Genomic DNA, 19964 nt, shown 5'->3' with positions numbered 1-19964 from the left:
GAATCAGAATGAAGCACAGCACAAAGAAGTTAAATACTCATTCAGAGATATGTGACTTCATTAAACATACAAAATGTAGTCTATCCAGAAATTAACTTGGCCTGCCCATGATTTCTGCAAAGTTGGTCATCCTCTTTCAAGTGTCACAATGTGGTAAAGTTTGCCTTCATCAGAATGTACACTTTGTGAGTGGATGAAGATCCAGTGTTTTCATTTGAAGACAGAGTACAGATCCATAGGTTTTCAATTATAATGGAATATGAATGTCAATTACAGTGCACTCCTGTTATAATGAATTGCTGGCGATTGTCTTTCGTTATATTGAAATTATGTTATAACCAAACAGTGAAGCTGATATATGCAGATGATAATTTGGGGGACCTGAATTTTTAGTTTGTTGTAACGAGAATTTCGTTATAACCGTGTTTGTTATAGCGGGAGTGCACTTTATGAAGGTTGAAGGACAGATGTGTAGCAGTGACCCAAGTCATGTGACTGTAGTTATGAGACCCTAGTCATGTGACTATAGTTATGTGACCCCAGTCATATGACTCCTGATGACAATTGATACTAGATACTTGTACCAACAAGATTCCTTGCTGCATGCCTTGTATCATTACGAGTCACAAAGATTCTTATCTCTGATTAGGCTCAGATTACGCTCCCTCCCTAGAGGTCACGTAAAAACGAAATCAATTTCTAGTGAAATCGAGTCTAATCAAGTTTAACCTCTGCTTTCTGGCACTGTATCATTCAAACTTGTTTTATGTCCACTGCCAGGTATAAACTGTCCATTGAGTTCAGTCCGAGTGCTCGGTATGCAGGTTGAGTGAGATAATATTACAGGGGAAACTCGGTATAACGAACACTGCTATAACGAGATACCGGTTATAACGAGGAAATTTTCTCGGTCCCAAATTTCCTTCCACACAAGTCTATGTAAAATGCTACTCTTATAGCGAGATCGGCTATAACGAAATAACTGCTATACCGAGATAAATTTTGTGACTTCCAAACAAAGAAAAACATAGTAAATCAAACCTGCTATAGCGAGGTAAAGCAAAATGCCTTCAGTAAAGCTTTACTTCGCCTGTGCTATCATCTTCCGAGATTGTAAAGCTTGATGCGCCAAAAACTGTCTTGTATACACATAATCATTTTCTTCAGTGCACTCCAGCTAGCACTGCATGTTGTACGTGTGAAGTGTGTGTGTGCACGCACATTGATACATGCAGGAAATGTGGTGGGACGGCCATATATCATGACGTTTAGCAGGTGTGAGGCAATCTGATGCTGTGATTGGCCTTCTACTTAGGGAATTCCCCGTCTTCACACACTCGCAGTCATAATGTACATACAGAATGTGTCACATACACACACAGCATTGTGCAGACCATATTCAAGCTTTCCACACAACACACACCCATACGATAACCACATACCAATCCACAGACGATCTTGATACAATCGCAAGCTATATAAATTTACAAATTCAAACATCTACAATTAATAAGAAACACATTCTTGATATTGGATTTCCTTGGCGAAAAACATCTTCTTACCCATAAAGGTGAGTAATTCCCTCACACACAATATCAAGTTATCAGTGTTGATTGAAATATGATGGGTAGTCCCACATGTGAAAATTAATGTCTTTATTTTATATGATATAACGAGATATCGGCTATAACGAGGAAAATGACTCGGTCCCGACCATCTCGTTATATCGAGTTTCCACTGTATTTCTATATTTGTGACACCTGCCCTTTATAATACATCTGCCTAGTGTATAAAATTATTTACCTTTGTTTGGATGATGTTGTTTCACCTACTGACTTCAATATTTTTCTTCCCTTCTGGTTTCTCATTTTAGGTTTTCAGGTTTTGTTTTTGTTTTTGTTTATAGCTATGTCCGTGCGTAACTTATTTCTGCTGCATGTTACTTGGAAAGACTTAGAAAGGTTGACAACATGTCCAGTTTTTGTATGTGGCAGCTATACAAAATATCATTTGTATAGTACTGTAACTTCATGAATTAAATTTATAAACCATTTTGTTCAAACAATGTAAATGTCCATCGACTGAAATTGCAATCCAATTTTGAGAAGGAAATTTATTCCCTGCTGTACACTAAACATGTTTATCAGGAAACTCCCCAAATAACTTTTTCCATTGAATTCAACAGAGTACATTGTATATCAAAACAAGTACATGTACAATTTTGTACTTAAGTGAAATGTTACATCAGGCATGATTGGGCAAATCATTTTATCTTTGGTATCATAAATTTTACCTCCACATAGGTCACATTGACACTTTGATGACTAATAACAGACCCACCCTGTAACCTCATAAGTGTGGGCCATTTTATATGTAAGGGAGAATGTTAAGAACCATGTTAATGTGTCTGTACATAGAACGATTGCTATTTTATGTTTGGAAATAAAGAGTATTATCTATATAGGCCGTGTTAGTGGCGCATTAAAAACAAGTACATTGTGGTCTTGTCCTCTTGATTTTCACTGTGCAATACATGTATGAGAGCATATTCATTGAACACAGAGGCCCATGTATTGATTCCCGTTGTTAGTGATCGTGCAATACTAACCATATTTTGTCTTGTATGTTACATGAGCACTTGCTGAGTGCATTAATGCTGGATGCTGTACACACTTCTAGTCGCAAGTGCTTGAATGCTTCCTACTGTTCTAAAAGGGTGAGCTCTTGTTTTGCAGTTCTCAAGAGGGCAAACATCTTGCTACAAAAGAGCAGGTCACTCCTTTTTCAGTGCAGAGTCAACTTCAAAGTCTAGAAGAAGTATGGTACTGCACAATGTATTACAATTTACGCCTTCTCTAGATAATGATTACAGATTGCGATAATATTGGATGGCTTGAATTTGTGGAATACCAGGAATATTGACCATAGCTCTTGCAATATGCCTCCGTAACTCATTCTTTGCCATCCAATGTAATTTAATTATGTTCTACGAACAGATCTGAAGCAGTAGGACATGAGCGACTTCATTCAAGGCTAGTAGTTAGTGATTGAATGCATTACAGTGTGTTATGTCTGGTAGTGTGTACCGTTATGTGTGTGTTTTGTGTGTTCTGTGCATGGGCTGATGTGTTTCAAACACGCAATGCAGTGTTGCCATCTTTATTTTGTTACACATTGTACAATATTAAATGGGTTAGTCAAATACCGGTTAGTGATTGGCTAAACAGAGTCACGTGATGGAGGTACATTCGTTATATTCGCCCATGGGCGAACATTCTTGGTAATGTTCTCCCATGGGAGAACATTTTCAAGTAACAAATGACAGAAGGCCTAGGACCAGCCACCCGCGCACGCACAGTAAATTTGGCTCTGCGCGAGCGAGCGAGCGAGCGAGTGCGTTATGCACATGCTATGCTGCATGCATGCTGGTGGTTGCAAAGATCGTACATTTACACTGTAACCATACAAAGCCGGCCCAGTCGGGTCGCTGTGTAGCACACTGTGTATGAACAGCGTTTGGTCACGCTACGCTATGTACACCGAATCTCTACAATCTTTGGTGATTGACGTTGACGTATTTGACTAACCCATATAATATAACAGATGATGACTTTTGTTGTCGGAAACATGTACCAAATGTTCCACCCTCAGGTTTTGAAATAGCATTTCAAACCCTTCGGGTGGAACATTCAGTATGTTCCCTCCCCCGCTAGTCATCATCTATATAATGTATCACACTGTGTGAGTGTTTCAACGGAAGCATTAGAGTAGGACGATGAACTCAAATGAATGCTGCACTGCGATGAATTATAGTAAAATATACACCTGTACATGCACGTATGTTGTATACTGTATACGCCATATATTTCGCGAGTCTAAATTTTCCCGAATCGGGAATTCCCGACGATTTCCCGAGTGGTTTAATTCGCGATCGTGGAGTCCTGCGCTGAACGGAGAAAAGTACACGGATACAGAGTCAATATTTTCGCGTATCTTTAATTTCGGGAATAGCATCCGACTCGTGAAATTCGTGAAAATAAAAACCTCGCGAAATATTTGGCGTGTACAGTAGTTATATTATAATTACTATAATTTGTGGCATGTATGTGCATACAGGCACGTACAAGACAGACTCTGACCTTTGTCTCACTAGTAAACTACATCCACATACGGCACATTCACACATGGGTATCCTTTAAAACATTCAACACACTCATTACGTAAGCACACTACACACAGGTGCGTCCGCACACACACATACTGAGCCGAGACTTGCTTTTAAGACGGTCATTAAAAAGGAGTGAATGAGACAAAGCATATCAGATATTTTGCTATATTTATGGACTTGTTTTATCTTCAATGGCTTGGAGTACATTGTTGCAAAAGTAACTTCACAATTTAAGAATACATGTAATTCTGTAATCTATAAATAAAATTAACTGTTTAAATGCCTCAATCATTTCAATGAAATGTGAGTAACATTCCAACAAGTCAATGGTGATGAGACTAAACACCAGCTTAAAACATATAAAAACTCCTCTTGTCAAAGAGCATTAATTCACCATTTGGTTTTGTAAATTCTGAAACTAAAAATTTAATTACAGCAGCGACTTATAGGTACATCTAACACAAGCAGCACGATATCAAACTGCTGTTGGCACATGTGAGTGCTTCCCAATCCGTTGAGCGGATGGAGAGAATTATGTTCTCGTAAAAGTCATCTCCAGATTGACTGGGCAAATCCGGACTCCTCGACAATTGACGGTCACTATTAATGGCCCTGACACATATCTTGGCCTGCATGACCAACATCGTACTCTTTCTTCACATAAAAACGTTTATATTACTTGAAGGTATACATACTGCAAGATATTACTTTACTACAGTACAGTTGAAATGACTGGACCAGGTAGCAAAAATCACAGGACTGACTGCCGAGATGAGTTATAATCACACTAAAAGGCATACCACATTGTGAATTGTGTTAAACACACTGTATCATCACAAAAGAGGCAGTTTTTACTTGACACACCCTCAAACATTTTCTACACTAATTTGCGTGGGGGAAGGTGGGCAGGAGAACCTCCTCATAACAAGGGCCTAAAAACCATGACAATTATCCTGTTTTATCAGAAATATGAAGAGGGGGAACCAGCAAAATCGTCTTGTTACAAGAGGGTTCTAATATTTTCGACTTCATTACATTAGATTAAATTGAATTTTTATTTTATTAAAAAATACAAAATAAAAGTCTGAAGACCAACCATATGACAGTCACTGTGTTTCTCTATCAGTCATTGAAGAGGACTGTGTTCTCTGATTTCAGTCTCACTGAGTCGAAAAACAAAATGGAAAGGAACCACACACATCATGTACCACAATGATATCAGGTCCCTCATCCTAGAATGATTTTACAATATTCAGTAACAAAACAGTTCCCTCCTAATCAGCCAGTATTTGCAGTATGTCAAGTCACCTACAATCAAGGCGCTTGGGATCAAAGGGGGAACGATGAACATGTGAAAAATACTTCCGTTACCCACCCCCCCCCCCAAAAAAAAGAGGTAAAAATAAGTAATCTGCCACATCACTACTATGATACACTCTTCTTTCACCTTACAAAATGCACACAAGTGGTGAAGATTACACAATACTTGATTCCAATGCTTCAGCTCAAAAAACAAATTTGACTGCCATTACTGTTCATTCGCTAGACAAACATAGGTTTAGTGGCCCAAAAGAGATGCTCAGCCACTGAGGTTTACAGAGCCTTAATCAAGTCACTGATGGGTAACCGGTTCCATTGGGTGGGGGAGGGGAATAAACTGGACTTTATTGATCGGGAGATACCATCTGAGACATGTCCCATAGTAGTATGGTTGTAAAGACTTAAGGCCAAAAAAAAAAATGGTTTGTTTGCCCTTCGCGACCGACCAAAAGTCACAGAAATTTTGGGTCGGGTTTTTTATTCATTTATTTTTTTTGCTCTTTCAAGTTTATTTTTTTCCACAAATTTCATCTTCTGCAAATTTGTGAACAGTTTTAAACCCAAAATTATCCATTTTAAGCTAAAGAAAGAATGAAAAAAAGTCTAAAAATGTTTTTTTATCTCATCGAACCATCGTAATCGTGTTCGGGCTGCGCGGGTCCGCAGGCTACGTTTTATAGCATGCATTGCATGCTGGCTGCGCGGGGCTGCAGGCTACGTTTTATAGCATGCAATGCATGCTAGCTGCTACCTTTTTGGCTCACGTGCATAGGTAGTGCGCTAGCTAGCTAGCTACCATACTGGCCGCGGCGCAGCGCAGTGCGACTGCCAAGATGGCTACTTTTGCAGCATCCGTTACCAGCTGTCATGGCACCAAAACTGTTTGGAGTTCAGTTGCCAGCATCTCACTGGAAGGTACTTTTTTGGAGCTGTTTGCAAAATTTAACAAAGATGAACGTTATAAGGGCTTGTCAGTGAGTGTTTCTGCCTCGCCTACTAGGCCCTGGCAAGACGTAAATTTGAATGAATCCCTTGGAGTTTTGAGTGCATTAAACTTGCGCCACATCCTGTACAATGTTGAACTAGAACTCAAAGTATTGCCAGAAGGGTGAGTGTATTACAATATGCCCTGCCAAAGTTACAAAATTACATGGGTAAAAAGGGTATTAAAAAAAAAAAAAACTGACCTACCGACCCTCTTGGGTTTTGACAATTAAGGGCAAACAAACAATTTTTTTTTTTTTTTTTTTTTTTTTGCCTAATGACAGGAGCACAATTTGCCTAGGGTCAGATTTCTTGTGGCGTGCTCAACCACATACCCGAGGTTTGGAGAAGGGAAACATGTAAACACTGTATATCTAAATAGAAGAAAATTACATCTTGTCTGAAAAAAGGGAGGAAAATCATGTATGACAGTCTGTTTCAATATATCAATAACTATATACGTCATTTGAACTTCTGACTGTTCTGAAATCTGTTTATAACACTACTACTCACATGTGAGGGGAAAAAAAAATGTGTATAAAACTGAAGTGTGGTCACATTCTGGATTACACTCAAAGTTGATCCACTCTTATTTATGAATTCTTTCCGTCTTGAAAAGGGGTTATTTCATTCGTCAGTTTAATTGGCTTGCCACATTTTCCTTTCAGTGGGGTAAGGAGGGGAGAGACAGAGCACAAATTGATCACTTTTCAAATGTACGACACCTCATCCAGTATGTTGAGTTTCACGCGTCTATCACCTCAATGCAGCAACAGATATTTCCCTCATTTTGGGTCAGATATTCTTGACCCAAATACCATTCATATAAATCCTGGTGGTAGGGAATTCTGACAATGGTTCAGCCAATTGTCCTGTTCCATGCCAGGAAGCCCTTTGGCAATGCTACACCTTATCATCACAAGGTCGATGAAAGCTGGTACATTAAAGCCTTGCTTACTTCACTGTTTTCGAGGACTACCACTACCCCTTTTCTTGCCCTTGGATCTTCCTGAACTCTCCCTTTTCTTCTCGACAGCTTCCTCCTCCTCCTCCTCCTCTTCCTCTGCGTCATCATCTTCTTCTTCGTCTTCATCCTGGTCACCGCTTTTCACCTTCTCAAAGAAATAGTCAAAGGCAAAGTTTGTCTCCTTGGGGCTCGAGGGCTTGAATTTCTCACTCTGCTGAAGGGCATCAATCTAAGAGGAACGAAAGTTATCAAGCAATCAATTCACAAGATACGTGAACACAGTTTGACCTACAATGCAGGGTGCTACATAAACGCTTCCCTGATCACCCGGGCCAGTGAAAATCAAAGTTCCGAAAGTGTTTTGGAATGATGAGAAAAAATGCTTGCCTGAATTGGACAAGAAAAAGTTTTGAGGCTACCTTCTTTTCACTCTCCCCCCCCCCCCCCCCAAACCCACCAAGTCAACCATATGGAAGCGTAAAGATTACTGTTTAGAGATACCAAGCACATTACCGCTTGTGTTTTTAACAACTTTAATTTCATTTCAGCAAATTTCAAACACTTACATGAAAAAGTGCCAATGTAATGCAACACAAACACTCTATAGAACTAAGAAAGTTAGTAACTGAAATGTGTTTAAACGTATGAAACAACATGTGCTGTTTATTCAAATGATTGTGTTTAATGAAACACTTGACTTACAAGTGACTTTCTATATCATTTTCTTATATTTTTGGACTTTCTTTTCGGGCAAGTAAAATTAATGATTGGGGAAGTGGTAAAATAAAGATAGTCATGTAGAACCTTGAAATGTATATTATCAATAAATTTATCAATCCATGATACAATCATTCAAAGCAAAACATTTACAAATACTGCAGATTATTAAGTCAAAGAGTCCCAAAGTTCACAGCCAGGTGTTTCAGAAAGTGGCAATAATTGAGCAGGGATCCAACAGACATAGAGAGGTACTGTAAAAGCGGAAATTTTCGCGGTGTTGAAATTTTTGCACATTTTGTGCAACCAGAAACCAGCGCGAAAATAACAGCATGCAAATATTTCTGCTTGCCATACGTTCCAGTAGCTTAATCATGTCTTGATTCCGCGGAATTAAAAACAAGCGAAACTCTTTTTACCCGGCTGAGCGCAAAAAATTAGTTGCTCAAAAATATCCACTTTTACAGTAAGGCTTTGCCTGGTTATTTCATGAATACACATTTATTCTGATGACCTCACAATTCATTCTGGCCTACTTTTTGTGTGTTTTGAGCCAGGCCATCACATACACATCGCACACGTTTGATGACCAATGATGATGTTAAATTGGAAAGGTTTTCATTGAAGCTGCAATGTCTACCGCCATACTCTCTGTTGAAGTAGCCACGCTGCAAACATACCTGGGCAAGGAACTGCTGCTCGTTGCCACATTCAAGGTGCAGTCCTGTTACTCTGTTGAACATTTTGTGGGGCTTGAGAACACCATGGACTCCCATCTTTGTGAAGAACTGTTGGCAGAAAATGTGAAAATTACAAAAATCAAATGCAACAGCCCAGTGCCAAAGCAAAAATCCTGACAAGCACAAGAAGTTCACATCTAAATCTTACATGCTACAACACTTTAGGCAAGCCTTCAAAGGTAAACCTTTGAGCTAAAGAAAATGTTTCTGATATATAACTGTGTATTGCCCTCGATGTATTTCAAGTATTGTAGGGCTGTCACCCTCTGCAGATCACAAACCATACGAATACACAGTGAAATGTAGGTCAGAGAGTTGGAAAAAAAAAAAAAAATCTCATTTCCAAAACATATTTTTTTATCCTATGTACATAAATGTACTAAAATAGTGTAAAAAAACATACTATCTACAGTGTAGGAGTTGGCAGCTCTGATGATATCGGGACATAGCAGTCATTGCAATCTTTCATTTACCTTCATTTTTACGAAAAATGCATTTTTTTTTATTGTTAATATTTTACATTTTGCCAGATCTATGTATATACGAGAAAAAGTTTTGTGTGCATCTCACATCTCCCTCTCCCAAACTGAGAACATTCTACTGAAAAAAAAATTAATAATATTAAAAAAAAAATATGAAAGAAAAACAAAATCCTCCCCCCCCCCAAATACAATGGATGGATGAATGAATGAATTTGAATTCATTATCCAAAGCAAAAAAAAAAAAAATGTACATGTTCACAAATATGCAGTCACTTGGATGGAAAAAAAAGCACGGATAATAGGGACCAGAAAATAGCATGAATGCTAGTCGAGTGTGGCCCCTTGCAATTTGGGCAGTTACAAAGTATTTTTCTTCTAATTTATTATCATTGTTTTATTCATTTTTTTTTTTCAGCAGTGATCTTAGGAGAGAGCTGAAAAACTCACATTGCTGACATTGGTGCAGTCTCTGAGAAGAAACTCAAGGCCATGGGGGTGGGTTGGTTCCACTGACTGGCTGACGTCAATGAGCCAGATGTGACCCTCATGCCACAACATGTTGTACTCGCTGAGATCGGCATGAATCAGGTTGCACTCCTGGTAAAGTTTCTCCACCATCTGACAAGAAGAAAAGAAGAAGAAATGCACAGCTATAAAAACTGACATCGTACAGACAACTGACTTCATATTGTTTGTGCTTTGCAAATCCCAGTGAACTTGACGGGTTGATGATCATGCAGATGACAGTAGTAATTTTGTACATAGATCTAGTATCTCTGCTTACTTCATGGAACATGAAATTCAGTATAATTCCCACAAAAAAAAAAATTCATATTTTGCATTCATGAAGTTTTGTCAATTATATGTCTCAGTCACAGAGTCATCTAAAGACCTCGTGGACATAATTAGTCCCTGTGACTACGGAGACATTGTGGAGACATTTCCGAACGTATCAGGGCAATTACCCCCTGGCTAAATACTGGTAAGTGATAAGGTTAGAGTAAAGATCAAGGTTAGGTTTAGGTTTAGGGTTGGAGTTTGGGATAGGGTTAGGATTATGTTCAGGATTAGGATTAGGGTTAAGGTCATGGAAAAGATCTGGGGTAATTGTCCAGGGGGTAATTGCCCTAGAACCATCTCCGAGACCAGCTGGAGACTTGAAAAAGTCTCTGAAAAATTGAATATGTTCAGTTCTCTCACGACTCCCCACAAACTAGGCACGGTCTCCAGATGTCACAACGTCGCGGAGACATCTCCGTGACCACTCCTCGACCAGCAAGACTTGAGTTGCCACCAAGTTGCCACCTAGTCTTCAAGCCTATAAGATGCTGAGATTAGATAGACTTTTGATTAACTGCCCCTGAAGTAGACATATCCACATACAAGAAACAGGACATCAAATTCAAACTAATGTTGTGTGAAAAAATGACATTTGACAGAAGGATAGTGTATCTCTATACAGCGTAATCCCGTAATAATTAAGTCCTGGGGACATGTGGCTTTCTTTCGTTATATTGAAACTTTGGTATAATGAAACAGTATAGTGTATAAAGATATATAGATGATAGTTGTGGGAAGTGTTCATTGTAATGGGAGTGCACAGTACACCGACAGGCCTGCCATTTCTAATCTGCTCCACTTGCTTGGCAAGTAGAACACGCAAGCTGCTGGGTCGATTGGTAAACAAAGCATGGCACAAGGTACCATGGTAGCCGACACTAACCCTCAAGCATTCTTCATAGACGCACTGAGCCTCGCTGGTGGAGAATCGGATGTGTTTGAGTTTGGGGGCGGCCTTCTGCTCCTTGCCGATGAAGGACATGACGAGAATGTGTTTCCTGAGAAGGACGACTTCGGGGCAACGAATACCGGACCCGCGTATTCTGACGGGATTAGGAAGGAAATGGAACAAGATCAAGACATGTGCATACAATACAACTACATACAAACAAAGCAAACTTCTAACCTTGATGGGATTATTGTGCAAGTAAGTAATATGGACAACCTTACATTAGGATGTAACTGTCTTTTAATCAGCATAAACATTTTGGGTAAAGACAGGGACTACAAAAGCTACTTCAGATACACAAATTACCATCTATGTGCTCTTTTCTGAACACCGTTATGACCTGAACAGAAGAGGGGGGGGGGGGGGGGGGGGAACTCCTCGCAATATGTCGGCATCACAAAAGCTATCTCCTTTTTTGTGCTTGCATAAACACAAAAGACAACTTCTCTGCAACACACCTACATAACATTTATAATGCATACACACAGCACTGGAAACGTATCTTAAGTCAAAACTCGGAAAGCCAAACTTACAGTTTTCCTAACTTTTTACAGTTCCTTCTGATTCATATCTTACATCGAATCTGATATCATTGATTCAAATCTCTGGGATGCCCTAACGGTTTGTGTAGAAAATAAATCTTTGAATCCACATTCATGATCAGAGAGCGCCCTCACCTGGTGAGATTGTGCATCTCCTTCTCGGCCCACATGTGGATGAAGCGCCGCGGGTTCTTCTTCTTGAAGCGGGCCCGGAAGCGGTAGTCGTTCCTGATGTACTGGTCGCGAGTCTTGAACTCGTTCAGGGTTGTCTTGAAAACTTTGAGGGCGCACTCCGCTGGAATAATCTGGTCGTCCATCCTGGAGGGAGAGTCGGGATTGTCTTTTCTTACTACACTCGCATGCACAGGTGGTGAACATACTCAAAAGTGTAGCAAGATTCTTTACAAGTTGGTGGTTACAATCACAGGGGGGGGGGGGGGGGCATTTCATGAAGCATTATGTCTGACAAACTTGCCGGACAAATTTGCTGTCTGCCAATCAGATGCAATGATCTCAGACAAAATATCGCTTCATGAAATGCCCCCCGAGATCACCCGATCCTAAAACTATTAGTCTCTGATCAATTGAATACATTCTATTTTCCCAAACTTCCATTTCACAGAGTAGTATAATATGTACAATATGCAAACTTTGAATCATCCACCCCACAAATCTATAGGACATAGAGGGAACTTCACTCTTGCCAGGTTTGGATGCAGTCTGATAAATGAATACATAAATTATCATGCCTCATACTTAACTCCTAGTCTTTGAAGTCAAAATGCACCTTTAAATTAAGCCCGCAGCACACTATATGACTCACGACTATACGACTGTAGTGTGTGGCGACTTTAAGAGAACTGCCTTGCCATGGTTATCCTTTGATGGTGCAATAGTTACATCATTAACCTTTTCTCAAATTAGAAGAATAGAATAATGAGCTGTTTTGATTTGACCCCGAACTCAATGTTGTGACAGACTTCACAGAAAACAGAAAGTAGTGCATTGTGTTTGGCGTCACTTTGTGGCTTCAATTTCCATTTATAGAGCAAACAAGGACAAATGAATCGTTGCCAGGTAATTCTCAGATTGGCAAGACTACAAGCTTAGAAACGAGTCATAGAGATTCTTTAAAAAAAAAAGGACAGCATGAAACAACAATGCGGTTGCTGGGGATCGAAGGTCAAATAAAAAAAAAAAAAAACTAGTCGATCTATTCAAAAGACATACTACACTCACTACACTTTACTAACGACACTACACTACACGCAATACACAACTGTAAAACTGGATATTTTAACCCGTTGAGGACGAGTCCCGAGTATACTCGGGCAAGCGTCTATGGGAAGCGCGTGTTGTAGCAAAATCAAACCGTCAACGGGTTAAGCAAGTTAGTTTTTGCGTTCTGCCAAGTTAGATGAATCTTGCATTTTTTTTTTTTGATTCCGGGGGAGGGGGTTCAAATAACGAGCAAAAAATTTGCTAAAATTTTTACGCTAGTTTCTGTTCCTGTGAAATATGTGAAAATTTCCACTTTTACAGTACATACACTACACTCATTACACTACACTACATTACACTACACTACACTACACTACACTACACTACACTACACTACACTACACTCACTGTCCTCCGTAGGCGTGAATGACGACTGCCTCCTTGCCCGTGCTGATGCTTCCCGTGATTGAATCCAGAAGGCCATTGTTGACCAGCTTGTACAGCATGATTCTAGTCCTAGAGTCCACTGCCATTTCCTACAATCAGCCAAGAAAGGAACGGATGTACAAGGTCAGGGGTCACAGAGTTACACAGAAGAATCTTCTCACAGAAAGCATTACCAACAGAAGTTTCCCTCAAACAAGTTATAAATTCGTACAGCATATAGATTGGACTTCAAATGTAATGACACCTAGACTTGACCAACATGCTACCTTTTTCTTTAATTTTTTAATCTGGTATCATAAATATCATACAAACATCTCTATTAGTTTTCACATGCTCTTATTTATTTTCTTTATTAAAAAAAATCATTACTACCTTAAAATCAAATCAAAATCAATTACAATGTCTTCTTTTCTTATATCCGTAACTGTATTCGAGGAAGTAAAATCATGAAACGCCATTGAAAAACATAAAGTGATTTGCCTCTCTCAATAAAGCCTCATGTCTTCTCTAAGGTGTCAGTCATGGTGTATATTCCTACTTAGCCTATCATTTGGATGAAAGACTCTGAATGAGAATGACAAGTTCATAAAGGAAACTGCCACATCAAAAATATCCCCACAACTTCCAAACCAGACCACCATTCCATGGCCGGCTGTGACAGAACAGAATGACCAGTTTATTAAGGGAACTGCCACATCAAAAATATTCCCACAACTACCAAACTGGCAGGACTTCCACATTAGGCTGTGACAGAACATAAGACAAATGCACAAACGGACAAGTCAAAATTGCACACTTACAGCTGTGGAGTGTTCCTTCTTTTCGTGCAACCTCTGCGCCTTATTCTCCTCCTTCTGTGAGTGGATTTTGAGTACATTGTAGACGCTGTTTGAAAGCTTCATGTCCATGCCGATGCTGTTGCCACTTGGGAAAGCAGGGGGGAACTGAAGGCAGAGGAATGCAGAGACGGAGTTTGCGATTTAGAAAGAAGAAATGATACATTTTGACTCCCATATACTGTCTGGCATTACAGGAGTATTACAAGAGATATACAGGAAGCACAATCAGATATTACATCAACCCTACATACCTAGTTATCCTGAAGCCACTGAGCTACATGTATGTAGTCATTGAAATGATGCAAGGAAAGCACTTTTGAAATTCAAACTATGCAACTTTCTTCAGGGAAGCATTAAGTGATGGGCATATGTATGACACTTGCCAGTTGTCAGAGAATCAGTGAGTGCTATTGCATAAAAATCTTAAAATAATAACAACATTTTGTTTTCTTGTGATGCAGTTAAGCACTTATACATGATTCATGCATTTTGACTGAAAGTTTCTTGGCCTAAAATATACTTTGGAATGCAGTGTCCTTAAAGTTGAATGTGAGATACATGTAACATGAAGGACACTGAATACAATGTACATCGAATATGACTGTATGATCTCGGGCAGCCATTCTCTTGCTAATCGTGCACAGCATTATAGAAAATGATGTCGCGCAATGATTTTGATTACCGAGCGAGGGCTCAATCTCACCGACATATCCCTTGTACACTATGAGAACAAAGAGTTAATGCTTATGTGTACGAGGGAGAGGGGGAATGCAGCTACAGTATATAAAGCCAGCTCTGAATGACGTATCATAACTCCGGTGAGGCATCAACTCTCAAATGGCCACAGAAATACTGTATGAACAACCTCTTGCCCTCATGCCTGCATATGTGGCCATTTGCACCTCTAAACTGTGGAAGTCAAGAGAATATTAAAGCGAGTTCATAGTTCCAATTTGCACATGAGCAGCAAAAGGTCATTTCTACCAACAGGCATGATGTTTTTTTTTTTTTTTTTAAATCAATGGAGATAAGCTGCTGTAATGCAATGTTAATTCATGATATCCTTGTAAATAGTGCTTGCCAGTACATCCACCTACATGTAACAGCAGGCCTGGTATTTTGGCAAGATTAACGGAAAATGTTTGTTAATGCACGCAATGCAAAGCAAAGAAATGGATGCAACCCCAAGTTGACGGACCATTCTGGTCACCTAGTCTACACAAGTTCATTCTTTGTTTGAAAATGAACTCCACAACTTGTTACGTCGGGCAAGCTTTTGCACTGTCACTTCTTAAACAAGTGAAGTGCCTAACCAACCAAGAAAAAAGAAAAGGTCCCTTGCACCAATGGGCACGTGAGCTAATTATGAACTGGATATTGAAAATTCAGCGAAAAACTTTTATCAGTCTCTCACAGCAGCTCATCCTTGTGATTTTTGAGAGATTGGATCTGAGGGGAATATTACCTGGTCCATGACTCGGCTGGCATTCTTGCGGCCACAGACCTGAGCATCATGCTTTGTGACGATGTTCTTCTTTTTGCCCTGATCAGATGTCTTCCCAACACTGAAGTCTGCACTCTCTGTGTGGTGTGATATCAAAATCTTGAGAAAACAATCTGACATTTTATAAATGGGGAGAGAGAAAGAGCCAAATGCTGGCAACTCAAAATTGAACTACATTTGAAGAAAGAAATACTGATAAAGCATGCAACATGATATATATGTGTAAACTGAAGTTGGCTCAATAGATTAGATGAGGAACATTCATAAACTGTATTATAAACTACTGGTATATATTTTTGCTTGTTGTTAAATTCAACCATGATTCCTGAAATTCGCTATGAAATTTTACATGGATTTCTAGGTTGCTGCTTTCTTAAAGGGAATGTGGAAAATAAACTTGAAACTTGATTTTTTAAACCATTGGACTTAACAAAAAGCATTTTGCATTTTGTGATAGAACTTGGTTCTTACCTCCATCTCCCTGGATCCAGTCTTCTTGGAAGTCTTCTTCATCATCGTCGACGTCATCATAGTAGGCGGGGTGGACGGAGCGGTAGTTGGAGAATGATATTCCCACTGTAGATGGCATGGGGAGTTATATCATTCCCGAGGGGAAAATACAAACAAAACAAAACAAAATAGAAGGAAAGTGGTGAGCAGACTGACGTTTAATATTCTCCATGAGTAACATCAACTATGTATTTAGCAATATTTTCAACCAGAATCAGCTGAGTTTGCAAAAAGGAAGGTGACGATACGTAAAGCTACACAAACACACGAAAAAAGAAAAGAAAAAACCACAAAAGACTTCGACATAGCAAGCTCTCATGTGGCTTATGCACTTTGTTTACCCTGCAAAACATCAATACCACAAACCATTAAAAAAAGAAAAAATGTGAAGTTTCTGAGCCTCATTTCTGGTACAATGTAAGTTGCTACATAGCAAATCTTGCTGCGATGGCAAGTGTCATGGTCATGACAAGATTCCCACTTCCTGACTGGCTGCTGCTGCAAGACGTTGAGATTAAAGCCAGAATTACTATCCTAATATCATTTATAAAATGAAATCTTAATGTAATGCAATCAGCTATCATGGTCCTCTGGACATTTCATGTGAACATGACGACAATATCAAGTTGCATAGAAAAGTAATGGTTACAAAGAGGGCAACTACAATGTACAATGCACTTGTTCTTTCGTATTTGCACACCAGATAAAATTGATGTCAATATTTGAGGGAGGAGCAATCAGTTTTCAACCACACTTGAGGAATACAATGTATACTCTTTCTGGCAAACATATATTTCTTTTAAACTGACACTCATCTCTGTGAAATGAGTTGCATTGCTCACCTTTGCTGCTTCCATTGTATTTCTGCTCCTCCCTGGCAAGTTCAGCGTCATACTCCCTGTCGAACTGCAGCTGGAGCATCTGAGCCAGGAGGAGATCACTGCTGGTTTCGGGGCCCATTTCATCTGCAAGGTCTGCTGGAATTTCTAGCAGGGGGCTGCAAATCAAACCAGGAAGCAAACATTTAGTGCACTGCCACAACACGAGCACAAAATGATGATGTTTATTTCTTCCAATACACTGTCAACAGTATACCTACAGAAAACTTCTCTTTCATACCCAATAAGATGTAACCCGTTGAAGAGTAGCTCATTTTGCTACAAACAACATTTCCCATAGACACCTGCCTGAGTATACTCGACACTGGCCCTGGTCCAACGGTCCCTGACCAGTAAAAATCACTGCCGGACCAGTAACTTTTCCAGAAATTGACCATTAAAACTACATGGAAAAAATGGATACCTATATGTAACGGTCCGACAGATGGGTCCGACCGGTAGAAAAAATGGGTTAGCGTGCAGCCCTTGTATACTTACGATTATTCTTCACAGGGTTATGGATTATTATATACTTAAAGACTTAAAGATTTAATCACTCACACGAGCACAGAATACAGACAGACATACAGACAAACATATTTGCCCGCATATATCGTAAAAGTGCTGGAGAGCCATGTTATCACTTTGATGCTGTGTACTGCCATAAGGTCAGGCGTAGCAAACAGGTGCAAAGTGCAATGTCCCGCCCAAACCCTGTTCTTATTCAGTATTGGTCTCTTTATTACTGGCAACCAACCTTCCAAAATAAGTTGACACACTGCACCTTAAGGGACAAGTCCACCTTCATAGACATGTGGGTTGAGTGAATGCAGCAATATTAGTAGAACACATCAGTGAGAGTTTGAGCAAAATCGGACAATCCGTTAAAAAGTTATGAATTTTTGAAGTTTCTGCTTAGTCACGGCTGGATGAAAAGACTACTATAGCTTGTGATGTCACATGAGTACAATGATGTAAAGAAAGAATACAGAAAATTCAACATATTTCTATTTTTCTGGCATAGCAAAAGAACACTCGACTTCTCTCTTTCAGAAGTCAGGGGGAATAATATTACTCTTAACATACGTCAGTAGCAAGTCGAAGACATGAGCACTTTATTCAAAAAGTAAAGTTTTGTGAAATTCTCTTTTTACTTTTCCTTATATAGTTGTACGCATGTGACATCATACAGTGTAGTAGTCTTCTCTTCCAGCAGTGACTGCGCAGATACTTAAAATATTCGTAACTTTTGAACGGATTGTCCAATTTTCCTCAAACTTTTACTGATGCGTTCTACTAATATTGCTGCATTCTCTCAATCCTTATGTATATGAAGGTGGACTTGTCCTTTAAATAATGTATATTCTATACTCTTCCTATCCTGAAGCAGAGGAGAATAATCACAAACATGACAGATCAAGGCATTTCACTGAGCTTTTGAAGAGAAATTTTATACAGCCCTGGGTATAAAAGTCCTTAATATCCCATTTAAAGATTTAACTGTCTAGGCAAAAGCTATACAATGCTTTGTTACCAAGATATTTTTTTCCACAGTACATTGTTTCCTCTTATTTTGTATGTTTGCCTTTGTTGGCTCCAAATAACCATTAGGACCTGTTCTAAGGCAGTCAACTCAACACAGTCCCATGAACCTACACAGATGCAGACAAAGCTGAGATGGCTGCACTGTAGGCTTGTATATTTTTGTTCCGAAACATTTTTGACACGAATGATAATTGTGCAGCCTCCTTTGAGTTTGAGAATGCAAAACAAAAAACAAAAAACAAAAAAACGAATTAAATCCTCCTACATATCAACCTGAGAAAGAGAAAGTGCGAGAGACAAGTATTGGATGTTACCTGGCACTGTCTGCTGTGGCATCTGCTGTGATTACTGCTTCCTCTTCCGTTTGGAGCTGTTTGGCGTATTCCTCGTCCATGACGCTAGACAGAGACGAGACGTTGGCTGAAATGCCCTTCCCCCACGGGTTGGCCGCTGGCCACGCTACTTTTCCACCGGTACTCATGATTGTCCTTCCTCTTACAATATTCACGGCAGCTTGGAATAATTGTCAATAAATATAGCTATGTTGGAGACTATGCGGTTTTCTCCAGACCCTGTGTGTGCCTTCAATGAACTGCCCGGAATAGTGCTGGTGTTCAGGTTATATGAATTGTAGGCGACTTGCGTGATGAGGTAGAGTCGTGCCTGGCGAGGATTCTTGGGACGAAACACACACAGAAAGACATAAAATTGTGCAAATGACATCATGTGACTATTCAAATATTGCCTGAATATATTGCCTGACTGAAAATTGAGATGCCATCTAGACCATGAGAAATATAATACAGTGGGCTCTCCAAATGTTATGAAGTCCATCGCAACTTAATCAGTCTGTTCATGCCACTCTCATGTCATGATATTTGTTGGCTTTTTGTACGTTAAATTTAACTATACACAGCCCAGTCGCTGTTTAAATAGCGACATCTCCGCACGGCGTCTTGGTTGGGCTACTTGTACGTAAATTTATATTTTGTACTCTTGTCTTAGTCTTGTTGCTTGCCTTTACAGCTGCACATTGACTATCAATCAAGAATATTATTATACACGTAGGCCTACTCTGCTCTACACGGTCTCTAACACTAACACTCAACAGTAACATGAACAGGTTAGTTCCAACTGAACCTGAGCCTGAGAAGTTTCACTCCTGCAGACTCTCATACACTTTCGACTCCAGGGCCAGGGCCAGGAACGGCCCATAAGTTGGCATAAGTATCCATGATTACTAGACAGAAAGATCCGTCTGTCCGACTAGTCGGATCAGGCCGCTAGGTGCGGCAGTCTTGCATTGTGCGA

General features: G+C 39.6%; 1 protein-coding gene across 1 annotated transcript; it reads right to left on the bottom strand.

Moving 5' to 3' along the window:
• Positions 1 to 7031: 7031 nt before the first annotated feature.
• LOC139716073 (serine/threonine-protein kinase RIO3-like) lies at positions 7032 to 19134 on the bottom strand. Its single transcript, XM_071627626.1, has 12 exons — positions 18968 to 19134; positions 17073 to 17227; positions 16139 to 16296; positions 15682 to 15771; positions 14178 to 14321; positions 13339 to 13466; positions 11845 to 12027; positions 11102 to 11261; positions 9826 to 9996; positions 8837 to 8944; positions 7575 to 7668; positions 7032 to 7535 (listed from the first exon to the last, which is right to left on the bottom strand). The coding sequence occupies exons 1-12, from the start codon at positions 19132 to 19134 to the stop codon at positions 7432 to 7434; spliced, it is 1662 nt and encodes a 553-aa protein (XP_071483727.1). The 3' UTR covers positions 7032 to 7431.
• Positions 19135 to 19964: the final 830 nt, after the last annotated feature.

The sequence above is a fragment of the Diadema antillarum genome, unplaced genomic scaffold (genome assembly GCF_040938485.1).
Source record: "Diadema antillarum isolate AM-2024a unplaced genomic scaffold, OU_Dant_1.0 scf00000060, whole genome shotgun sequence".
In the NCBI taxonomy this organism is placed as follows: Eukaryota; Metazoa; Echinodermata; class Echinoidea; order Diadematoida; family Diadematidae; genus Diadema; species Diadema antillarum.
Note: the sequence above shows the minus strand (reverse complement) of the source record. Positions and strands in the feature narration are given on the sequence as shown.